The sequence below is a fragment of the Staurois parvus genome, unplaced genomic scaffold, assembly GCF_062004578.1.
Source record: "Staurois parvus isolate SC_StPar_1 unplaced genomic scaffold, SC_StPar_1.0 ptg000192l, whole genome shotgun sequence".
NCBI lineage: Eukaryota > Metazoa > Chordata > Amphibia > Anura > Ranidae > Staurois > Staurois parvus.
The window spans coordinates 5,437,808-5,450,297 of NW_028317988.1; the positions used below are offsets into that span (position 1 = coordinate 5,437,808).

The following is a 12,490-nucleotide window of genomic DNA, read 5'->3' on the forward strand; positions in this document are numbered from 1 at the left end:
GAGGTAGGCGGGTGGCAACCACTGGTTTAGAGGGCTGAATGGAGGTGGACCTGATCAGACCCTTCGTATGAAAGGGGCCTTAATGGTTAAGGAATTTAAATTGAACTAGGCCAAAAGTGTCCTTTAGTTGATAAAGGCTACACAGGAAAAGAAAGCCCTTGTTAAAATGGAGCTCCACCCAAAAGAGGAAGTTCCGCTTTAAGCCTTTGTCCCCTTCTCCCCGTTAAGGATTGACATCTTTGAGGAGCATCAAATTTGACAGGTACCTGCTTACCCGCTCCCAATTCTGCTGGCGATTAGAAGCGGAAGTTGTCCTCCCCCACCTCCCTCCCTGTAGTCTTCTGGGACATGCGACAGGTCCCAAAAGACTATGGGACCATTCATCACAAAGTGCAGCGCTACAAGCGCATGTGCAGTGGGTGCCCATACGGAAGATGCTGGGGAGAGAGGACGGCTGGTGAAACCAGCTGTGGTGAGGACACCGTTGGACCGAGGGACAGGTAAGTGTCTGTCTTTTAAAAGCAGCAGCTACAGTTTTTGTACCTGCTGACTTTTATTTTTTTTTACTCAACTGGAACTCCGCTTTAAAATGCTATATAATTCATTTTTAATATTCAAATCAACCTCCACCATCCATGTCTCCATGCTATATTTTGTTGAGAAATTATTTTTGAAAAACCTCCTGGCATTTCTGGCAGTGGTCATCTTGAGTAAAAGCAGATGGTTCATGTTGCAGTTAATTCCTGGAATCCATCTGTCTTTAGCTCAGGCATTGGCCGAGTTGAGAACCCTCCCTCCCCTCCTGAAGACTCCTGGGATGTATGACATCATTTGCCTAGGCATTGAAACCAGGAAGTAAATATAGGAATGCAAAGCAGCATAAGGATTAGAAATAGTCCATGTTGATTGAGAGACTGAAGTTCTGCTTTAAACTCCAACCTAGTACAAGTTAACATAATGCTATAGACTCCTTTCCCGGTCCCCAAATGACAAATCTGCCCAATCAATTCCAAAATGCTCCTGGCTGTCTGATCAGATCAGAGAAGGAAACGAAGGACTGCTGAGTGCTCTCTACAAAGCAACTTGCACTGCCCACATATGTGGACCCTTCTGGACTGTTGGTGTAAATTTCCATGCTCCCTCTAGTGACTGGTAGGTGTCACTGAAGTAACCACAGTCTGCTCATTATAGTGACAGATGCCAGGTACTAAAAAATAATAAACTGCATCAGGAGGTCAACATCTGTGGGTTTTACATAGCAATCAAATATGATCCCAAAGCCAGCATTATACGATGCAGATGGAGATGTTACAATACACATGAAGACAAAGTTTCAGCTTCAAGTTTACACAACCTTTGTGACCTACTTTATGCAGAATAACTGCACGGGTGTACTGTGAAATAATTTTAAACATACCGGAGTCCTTGATCTGTCTCTCCATAGTCGTCAAGATACGGAGGAGCATAGAAGCAGCCCTTTGTTTTCCCAGCCAAGAAGAGGACCTGACATTCTCTAACTCTGTACAGAGACCATAAAAACAATCAAACAATACATTAATGTATGTTCATTTTAACCTTTATTTAGGTGCAATGCCAACATATTTTACAGCATTGGAACATGGCGAAACAAAATCCACAGTGTGAATTGAGCAGCAACATCTTCTTGTGTACCTTAACCACTTGCCGTCCGGCCGCTGTATATAAATGGCCGGACTGTGGCAGTCTAGGGGCGGGTTGCACCGCCATTTTGGACTGTGCGTGCTCCCTGGGAGCGCGTTATCCTTCGGACATAGTGGAACACTGATTGTCGTACAGGACCTCTGTGCGAGGTCCTGATCATGTGATCACTAATTGGCCAATCAGTGATCACATGAAGAGTAGTAAGCAAGATGTCACTTCTGACATTATTGCTTACTACGCGTGAAATCTGTGAATGATCACAGAGGTCACATGGTACAAGGCTATTCACAACAGCCTTGTACCATGTGACAAGCTGTGACCAATCACAGCTCACACAGTATTTCTCAATGGCTGCAAGAATGCAGCCAGAGAGAAGGAGAAATGATTGCTTTTACAGCCTTTATGGGTGTAAAAAAAAAAAAAAAATCTTCATCACCCCCCACAAGTAGCACAGTGTCACCATGGTGACACTGTACTGCTAGGGTGACAGTATGTAAAAAAAAAATATAAATATAAAAAAAATAAAAAAATGTAAGTTTTGGTTTTTTTACTAAAAAGATAACTGAATAAATTTTGGCCAAGATTTATGATGAAATATTATTTATTTGCAAAATTTTATAAGAAACTTTTTTTCAAAATTTTGGGACTTTTTCATTTATATAGCAAAAAAAATAAAAAATCCCAGTGGTGAATAAATACCACCAAAATAAAACTTTATCTGTCTCAAAAAAAATGATAAAAAATTCATATGGGTACAGTGTTGCATGACCGTGCAATTGTCATTCAAAGTGTGATAGCACTGAAAGCTGAAAATTGGCCTGGACAGGAAGGGGGTAAAAGTGTCCGGACTTCAAGTGGTTAAAGTACAAATTCACTTTCAGTGACGTGCAAACTGCACACACTATTCCTCTTCGATGCAGCTGAATTGTGTTTTGTAAAACGTTACTCTGCAAAAAATTGGCATAATAAGCAAGTCTTACTGACCTGAGGAAGATTCCCATTCCAGATCCACAGGTATACGTGTGCGCGGTGCAGGCCCCCACGTCATCACCTTCCAACTCAGTCTGACAGCAGTAACTCTGAGAGCAAAGCATGGCTCCACACACCAGGCACAAAGTGGGGGCTCTGCTCTTATCCCCCCCTGACTTAGGACAACTAGAACCAAAACACAGATGAGGTTCATATTGATTTCAGTAATCACAGCAGACAATCAAAATACCTGAACGCAAGGTTTAGTGGTACATTATTTAACATAATGTGAAGCTCTACAATGCCTTCATTAAATAGGTTGCAGCTTTGGTTTAATGGTGCCCATACACATATCAATATGATCATACAATCTATCATTTACCTCAACAAAAATCACAAACCAAGGACCCGCCATTAGATTTGATAGTATTTGATTTAATGAGCTTTTGATTGATTTAGACTTTACCAAGTCGATCAGCCCTAGAAGAATTCTGTCAATCACTTCTGATCGATTTAATATTTGCATGTGTTGGAGAACTTATCTTATGAAAGGCTGATTAAATGATTTTAATTATTAATAAAACGCTTGTATTCCCTGGTACCTGGATAAATCAAAAAACACTACAAGTGAAAATAACTAATCTAAATGATCTTAACTCAGACCAGCACAAGAAGAATTCCAATGTGTTGTTCTGAAGAGCAGTTTGCAGCTGATGTTGTTTTAGTGGATACGCATGGTAAAATATATTTTAATTCAAATGGTTTTTCTTTTTTACGGCATAGTCCATTTTTGGGACCATATTTCACCAACACTTTGAGTGTAACTTGAAACATGGCCACATTCCCCAATGTCTCATACAATTATCTGAATCGAGGGGTGTTCTCCCTGCAGACATTTGTTGATATTTAAATATAACCCGGCTGTGTGTGGTTCTACCATACCATTCATTGATAGGGAATCTGGGAATAGGGTGACTACAAGTCCCATCTACCACCAAAACAGAGGGACTCGCAGATCTCAGTGGTGCACAAGTGGAGTGACATAACCACACTTGTAGTCCATTATTTACCAGTCCCATAACCTTGGTTTGTACCTTTGTATAGATCTGGGGCTGTGGATAAACAATGCAAGAGCTTGGACAGCACTGCAATACAGAAGTAAATGGTTAAATAAGAAAATATGATCTAAAACGGTTTTGTGTTAAATAATCACTACAGCAATCCATCAGGATTGCTGGAGTGATATAGGATATAATAAAACAGAGTACCAAATAAAAAGCCATGTAGGTCCATAAGCAATATAAAAATTATTTTACAGAGTGGGCGGGGTCATATGGGCACCAGTACTGTATTCTGTACTGTATGATTAAGATAATTATTTTATTGTCAAATTTGCTGATACATGCTCATACAGTGATGCTGCTAAAGATGGTCTCAGCATCTAGGCTTTGATGACCTTTATTCATGAAGGGGTTAAACAAGTCAGTTACTTACGAGAAATTGGATGCTTGATTGATGAGACTGCTGTAGTCCTCAGGGAGGTTTATCAATTTATTAGACTCTCGTGGAAAGCTAACAGGAGGGATTGAACCGTTAATGGACAGGAAATAAAAGGAATGACGACAAACTACTCTAACATAATTAGACTTTTACACAAACATGTACATAATCCTCTGTACATTAATAGCAATATTTTACTATCAGATAGTCAGATCTGTATAATCAGACTGTCAGAGCAGAAATATCGCCTACCTGATCGCCGTCCTTTCAACAGCTGCAAATCTTCTTACCTCCTTGTGCTTGCACCAACTTCCAACATAAAAGACAATTTCAGTTAGAAAGGGAAGCTATGTATCAGGTTTACCAAGTTTGCTTGTATGAAATTTTAGGATTTATCTTTTTACTTTAACACACGCACGCACGCACACACACACAAACACACACGTAGGAAATCATAGGTCTTCCAGAGCAGGTGCATTCTTGTGTGTGTTTTTGACAGGGAAGGATTAAAACCATTTTTTTTTCCTGTGTTCCTGATTTCTGTTCACTTCATGTCCTGAGAAAATGAACTAACAGGACAATGAGGGGGGTAGTATTTCCCTCTTAGACCACTGCCCCCAAAACAGGTGTCTCCAATGTTATGTTGTATTTCCCACCACTATTTGTCTGATAAAAGGTACCCAGAACAGATAGAAAAGGTAAATCTACTGAATGAGGACACTAACAGCAATAGAAATCTAACACTGGTTCTAATCGTTCCCCTACTCTATTTAAACTTCATACACTTCAATGAAACATTTACACATGGATAAATACAGAAGAAAAAGGTGGGTATTGTAGAGAAAAAAAAAATAAGCCAAAAGAAGCACTTCTAAAATGAACGTAAATTGTATCCTCAGAAACAAAAAGCTACACATACGATGAGGCACAGCAACACAGCAAAGAAGAGGCCCCCTGTGCAAGGATGACAAAACTTCTTCTGCTGAAAGCCCAACTCCAGGCAAAACTTTTTTTTTAGTTTTGAACAGAGCAGGAAGGGTAGTACATCTACCAGGTTTTTATTTGTTGTCTTTTTCACCCATAGGGGTGAGTTTTCCGGTTGGAACAGGAAGTGATGAGAAATTCAGAAAAAACTGCAACAAAACACCTTTCTCATCTGAAATGCAGACGTTCAAGATTCTCTGTCAGGTTATTATCTGTTTGTTTCTCTCCAAGGGACTAGAACTAGAGAGGACCTTGATTCAACAATAAAAAAATGTCAGTGACTTACCTGTTGATAAGGGTCTCTGTCACTTGGGGTTTCTCCTGAAAGATGCTAATCAGGTTGGTGGGAAGTGACAGGTAAGTACACAGGTGTTCAATCTGGCTCAGACCACTCACTAAAATGAAAAGGAAGAGGGGAAAAGGAATTATATTTATGTATTAAAAATAATTTTCTTACCTAAGTCAGCTCTCACTTCAAAGACAGGGCAGGTGTCTATTTCAGTGGAACCTGAACTTTAATCAGGTAGTAGAACTATGGTAGTTGAAATGTGCTTCAGCACGTAATCTTAGACCCATGCAAAGATCCACACTAGCTGTCAGTAAAGTCCAATTCATTTAGCTTCCTGTGATGGGAAGACAACGCCGCTGAACTGCTCCTGAAAGAAGAATTGCCACCCTCATGTAAGCTGTGCCAGTTTGCACTACAGTGAGATGAGAATATGTTGTAAGGGAGTGGCTATCAGTATTGTCACTGCTGACATATTCCGCAGCTAGTCAATCAGCAGTTGGCCACACCTATTCCTGCCAACTGCTTTCTAGATTAACAGCACTTCCTTTGTTGTTAAAACCCTCCCACTGCAAGCTGCAGTATCTGGGAGGGGGAATAAGTGAAACACAAATTGAAAGAGGATTTGGATCAGTCGGGCAATATAAAGTCATTTTTTTTTGTATTTAACTTTAGGAGGCTTGTGCATTAAATAGTAACTGGATTTGGGACCTGTTTGGACTGTTTTACAAAGTCTTTAGGTGTACTTCAACTGAACACAAATGAAGAGTTGAAATCACCCCTCTAGTAAATCAAGCTGTGAATAGCCTGGTGTGATGTGGTCACATAAAAGAAACAAACGTTCTCAGCAAAATTACTCTTCATCTGAAAGTCACTAGTATATAATTTCCAACAAGTTGGATGGAATACCAGGTAAACACAGGTGGCATAGTTAAATAGTTAGTCTGGCTGAAAAAAGACAAAAGTCCATCCAGTTCAAAAAAAAAAAAAAAAAGTTATAATGCTATACCCACAGTTGATATAGAGGAAGGCAAAAAAAAAAACAGCAAAGCATGATACAATTTACTCCTGCAGGGCAAAGAAATTCCTTCCTGATCCCCCAAGAGGCAATCAGATATTCCCTGGATCAACTTTACCTATAAATAGTAACCAGTTATATTCTGTGTATCCAAGAAAGAATCCAGGCCTTTTTATAAAGCAGTCCACTGAGCTGGCCAGAAACAACTCTTGAGGGAGTCTATTACACATTTTCACAGCTCTTACTGTGAAGAAACCTTTCCATATTTGGAGATTAAATTTCCTTTCTTCCAGACGTAAAGAGTGCCCCCCTTGTCCTCTGCGATGACCTCAGGGTGAATAGCTCTACACTGAGTTCACTATATGAACCACTTATGTATTATACATGGAGATCATATCCCCCCTTATGTATTATACATGTTGATCATATTCCCCCTTAATCTCCTCTTCTCAAGAGAGAATAAATTCATTTCCTCTAATCTTTCCTCATAGCTGAGCTCCTCCATGTCTCTTATCAGTTTGGTTGCCCTTCTCTGTACTTTCTCCAGTTCCCCAATGTTCTTTTTGTGAATTGGTGTCTAAAACTGAACTGCATATTCCAGATGAGGTCTTACTAATGATTTGTACCGGGGTAATATGATATCTCTCTCTCTGGAGTCTATACCTCTTTTAGTACAAGAGAGGATTTTGCTCGCTTTAGAAACCGCAGCTTGGCATTGCATGCCATTATTAAGCTTGTGATCTACCAGAACTCCCAGATCCTTCTCCACCATTGATTCCCCCAGTTGTACCCCCCCTAGTATGTATGATACATGCATATTCTTAGTCCCCAAGTGCAGAACCTTACATTTATCAACATTAAACCTCATTTGCCACATAGTTACCCAATTACACAGAGCATTGAGGTCGGCTTGTAAGTTGGAGACATCCTGTAAGGACGTTATTCCACTGCACAGCTCCGTGTCATCTGCAAAGACTGAAATGGGATTTTTAATCCCAGACCCTATATTGTTTATAAATATATTAAAAAGTAAGAGTCCCAACAATTAACCTTGGGGTACACCACTGACACCCCTAGACCATGCAGAGTATAAATCATTAACTCTATGAATACCATCTTTTAGCCAGTTTTCTATCCATTTACATACAGAGTTTTCCAAGCCTGTAGACTTTACCTTACACATTAGCCGTGTGTGGGGAACTGTGTGAAATGCTTTTGCAAAATTCAAGTATCCAAGTCCACCACCACCCCTCTGTCCAAGTATACCACGTCCACCACCACCCCTCTGTCTAAGGTTTTGCTCACCCCCTCATAAAAAGAAATCATATTTGTTTGACAACTTCTGTCTTTCATGAATCCATGCTGTCTATTGCTTAAAATATTTTTTTCCAGCAAGAACTCATCTATGTGGTCCCTTATTGAACTCTCCAGTATCTTCCCAACTATAGATGTTAAACTTACAGGTCTATAATTACTTGGTAAAGATTTTGACCCCTTTTTAAATATAGGCCCAACATTGGCCTTACACAAATCCAGTGGTACTATGCCAGTCATTAAAGAGTCCCTAAAAATGTGAAACAATGGCTTTGAAATGACAGAGCTCAATTCTTTAAGGACCAGTGGGTGTATGCCATCTGGTCCAGGTGCTTTATTCATCTTTATTCTGTCTAAATATTTCTGGAGTATTGACAATACTTTTTGAATAAAATGTTGGAAAATTGGTGACATACCTGGGAGGTCTGTAGGTGGAGGGACACCATTCAAGTAATGGAAGAAGACAGCGGAGCACCTCAAGAATGGAAGAACTGACACTTTTATTGCTCTGTAAAGGTGCCATCCTGATGACCATCTTGGCATGCTTTTAAATGGAAAGCAAACAACAAAACATAACTTTTCCTTCAATCATTTATTATTGATTTTTCAAAAGACATTTTTGTTTCCAGGAAAATAAACCTATACTAAGAGTTATCAGTCATAGTATATAGCATTCATAAGTTTTAAATGTTAAGCCAGTTTTCCAAAAAGTTTAGCTTTCTTCCCATTCTTGAAGTCAATGAGGTTGCCTATCAAACTGAAAGACCAATAGGGAGGCTCAAAGGTGGAAAGGTGCTTAGGCTGGACAATATTTACAACCAAAGAAGAATTTTGCATATGCCATTGAAGAGCATACTTAACGGGATCTACTGGTCATCTTTACATGTTTTCACTGAGGGTAATCTCTAACTGAGGGCATACAGAATTTTTTTTAATGCATCTCTGCTTTAATCAGTATATAGCCCTGTCACTGCAAGCAATGCTTTAAGTGTATGTCGAGGTAGAAAACTTTTTTTTTTCTAGTTATAGAGTAGGTTAGGATTGGAACACATATTGGGTTTTTACAGATATTTGGGGTTCTGTTAATGAATCAACTCACTTCCAGTTCTGTTGCCAACAGCATTACCAGACAGGAAGTGAGGGAAAATCTGCAACAATGACACAGACAGAAATACAAATCTAAGAGGGGTTTTTGATTTCCCCTTCCTATCTGGTAAAATACTGTCATCAGGATAGGAAACAGAGCCCCAGACAGAAGTAAACACATGACAGTGGTTCTAATTTTTCACCACGCTTTTCAAAACTAAGAAAAACATTGTGGTTGGACATACTCACCCTTATTTTTATCTTTTGCGTCTACTGTATCTTGTTTTTTATCAGTAAGTGAAGGGAGAGGGGAAGAAAGATGAAACAGAATATATGAACAGCTTATGTAATGGAGTGTAACAGACCTTCCAGTGCACTGGCAGATTGTTCTATACAGAGACATCACAGCGTGTTCCTCCTCTCCATCTGAACATTCCTGATCCATCCCATCTTCCTCTGCAGAAAAGAGCTTTTCATCATTGATCCGTAAAAATGCTAAATTAAGTGACTATTGCAAGCTATGAGTAAGTTGTATAGCTTGCCTTACTAGCAGCACTTTTACTCAAAGCCATAACTTTAAGTATAAAATACAGATCCTGGTCATCTTTTGAAATTTAGACACATTGGGGTTGATTTATGCAAACCAAAAAAACTGCACAGAAACCAATCAGCTTCCATTTTTTTTGTCAAAACTTAATTGAACAAACTGAAATTAGAAGCTGATTGGTCACCATGCACAGCTGCACCACAAACGTCTCCAGTTTTAAAAATAAACCCCATTGTGAGAGATTTACTAAACTGGAGCACTCAGAATTTGGTGCAGCTGTGTATGGTAGACAATCAGCTTCTAACTTCAATTAAGCTTTGACAATAAAACCTGGAAAGTAATGGGTTTCTATGCAGAGCTGCACCAGATTTTGCACTCTAGTTTTAACAAATCTCCCCTATTAACTTTTCCCCAGTGGGAGGAGCGAAACAACCATATTGTTCAATGTTATATGCATGGAAGAAGAGACAAGGCCCATAAAACATAGAAAGAACAGCCCTGAGGCTGGATATGCCTGACTGTAGAGGTACACAAAAAAAGTTGCAGCATATATTCCCTTTAACTGTAAAATATTTAACTTACAATCACTATTTTTGATTCCTGAAGTGCATTTTTTTTTAATATTATAGAGCTTTACCCAAGCATGAAGTCAGCACTATCTGAACAATATGTGCCATGGTTACAAGGTGGAAGAGATGGAGGTCTCCAGTGGCCAAGCTGTACCCAGAAAAGTCCTGGCACTGTACAGCTGGGAAAGAAAGCACCAAGCTCACCTGTACAAAGAAACACACAGTAGTCAGGTACAAACAGGAGATACCCTTTTACTATATACATACAATAGAGGTCACTATCTCACAGAAACAATATTTACTTTTGTACGGCTGCTGGCAAGAGAGCATCACCTCTTCGTTATCAGAATCACTGTCCCTGGAAGAATACCCAGCAATATCTGTTCTAGTGGCAATTGTGCAGTTTTGGATTTCTCTACCAAATATGTGCAGCATACAGGCAGAAATACAAACTTGACAGGTGTTCTTTACCCCTCAACATTTTATTCAGCATTTAAATACTTTACAGAAGGTAGACAGTTGCCATATGGGAAAATATGCTTATTATTCAATACTGCAAAAGTCGTCTATAGAAACCTTGCTTTTAGATGTTAAGGATGCTGCCTGCTTTTACTTTATTAAAGAAGCATATCGATTGAATTAATGGATATCCAAGTCATTTTTCCAGGCAAATTTTGCAATACTGGAGAATTTAAACACCTAATTTCAGTGGTTTTTTTTTTTATTGCACAAGACATTTAATGCAACGGTGGTTTAGAGTAGGCTTCACTGCAAGCTGTATGCAAGTATGCACATTATGGCACACTTATCTCTGGGTGTGCTCTCAATTCCACCAATGGGATGTGTGAGTTACTGGCTGTCACCACTGCTGCTGCTTTCGTCCGGATGAATCATGTTCTTGCCTCATCTACTGGGCAGCTACTAATGATATAACTTCTGCGCATGAGTGCTGGAGGTACATGATACCATTGTTGGAATCTTACAGATCTCAGGAATGGGCCAGGACTGTACACTTTACTGTACTTAGCCTTTTCTACCAAAAAAATTATTGTTTTCTAGTTATTAACAAATGTTAGTAATGCAAACTATCTTGCAGCTTATGTTTCTCAGAGACTACAGAGGTGAGAATGCTTGTTGAATGAGAATGTTCCTGCTCTGCATGCAGGCAGGTAATTAAAAGATGCTCCAATCTCTTGATTGGACTTTTAGTTAAAATTATATCATCAGGCATGTAAAAGATGGAATGGTGACATCCACTATAACACATTAGTAGCAGACCCTGGGTAAGTAGGAACAGCAACGGGGTCTATGACTAACTACAGATCAAGCCACTGGATTTCTCAGGTGATACAGTCAAGTGACACAGCCTGCTGTACTCCGCAAACAACTAAACTGCCACTTTAATTAGTCTTTAAAATCTGCAGCATCTTACCATTAAATGGAACATGTCTATGTCAAGTATACTCTGCGACTCCTTCCCATCTTCTTGAGGCACAATTGCTGTGATAAAGAACATATAATAAATTAGCATGTTATTGATATGCATTATATAGCCTTTCTAGGTTACCTAATTCTATTTTACAGAAATCTTGTACAATATAAATGGAAAACTTGGAAGTGTTGTAAAGCCAACATTTTTTTTCTTTTTAGGATTTAGTGGGGAATCACTAGAACACTTGTCAGTTTTTTATGGTTATGTAGGGAAATTGGCTGTCTCAGTTAATCCTGAAGATTACGGTCATTGAGATTAAAATGGAGAAAAAGAGGAAATCTTTAATATGTAGTTCCTGTGACATCTGTCTACAAAGTGATTGTTTCCTCCCTTTGGAGCGATTTCCTCTATTTTCCTGTTGTGTTTGTAGGACACAATGAGACACAGAGTAAGAAAACTTGACAGAGGTTCTAACCATTCCCAACATTGTCAAAATGAAAAGTTTGGCTTTATATATTTTTAACCACTTGCTAACTGCGCTATAGTCATATGACGCCCTCCCAGAACGTGCCCTACGGCGCGCTCCCGGCGATCTCTGTGATTGCAGTGTTCTACGGACACAGCTGATCACGTGATGAGGTAAAAGGCTAATCATATCGGCCTTTTACCACGTGATCAGCTGTGTCCAATGTAAATACAGTTGCCAGTTATCGGCAGCACTTTTCTAACGCTGTCACAGTGTGAGGAAAGTACTACAGATAGCCAGCATCTGCCACAGAGCAGATTGGCACTGATCAGCAGTGCCGCCCATCAGTGCTGCCCAGGAGTGTTATCAGTCAGCGGCGCCCTTTGGTGACCATCATTGCTGCATATCAGTGCAGCATCATCAATGCCCACCAGTGCCACCTCATAAGTGCAGCCTATCAGTGCCCATCAGTGCTGCCTATCAGTGCAGCCTCATCAAACCACTTCAGTGAAGGAGAATAATTAACTGTTTGCAAAATGTTATAATAGAAACAAAGAAAAACTTTTTTTTCAAATGCTCTTTTTTTGTTTATAGTGCAAAAAAACCCCACCCCAATGGCAATTAAATAGGACCAAAAGA

The 12,490-nt window shown here is 39.5% G+C and overlaps 1 protein-coding gene across 3 annotated transcripts in view; it reads right to left on the reverse strand.

The window, feature by feature from the left end:
• The window catches only part of UBR2 (ubiquitin protein ligase E3 component n-recognin 2), a 131,584-nt gene that overhangs the window by 5,801 nt on the left and 113,293 nt on the right, over positions 1 to 12,490 (reverse strand). For all 3 annotated transcript variants that reach the window (XM_089677820.1, XM_089677818.1, XM_089677819.1), the window contains 9 exons: positions 11,386 to 11,453; positions 10,022 to 10,157; positions 9,203 to 9,293; positions 8,168 to 8,295; positions 5,420 to 5,528; positions 4,402 to 4,458; positions 4,144 to 4,221; positions 2,665 to 2,835; positions 1,418 to 1,519 (listed from right to left, as the gene is read on the reverse strand). In XM_089677820.1, coding sequence (XP_089533946.1) covers positions 1,418 to 1,519; positions 2,665 to 2,835; positions 4,144 to 4,221; positions 4,402 to 4,458; positions 5,420 to 5,528; positions 8,168 to 8,295; positions 9,203 to 9,293; positions 10,022 to 10,157; positions 11,386 to 11,453 — 940 coding nt within the window. The remainder of the gene's footprint in view (positions 1 to 1,417; positions 1,520 to 2,664; positions 2,836 to 4,143; positions 4,222 to 4,401; positions 4,459 to 5,419; positions 5,529 to 8,167; positions 8,296 to 9,202; positions 9,294 to 10,021; positions 10,158 to 11,385; positions 11,454 to 12,490) is intronic.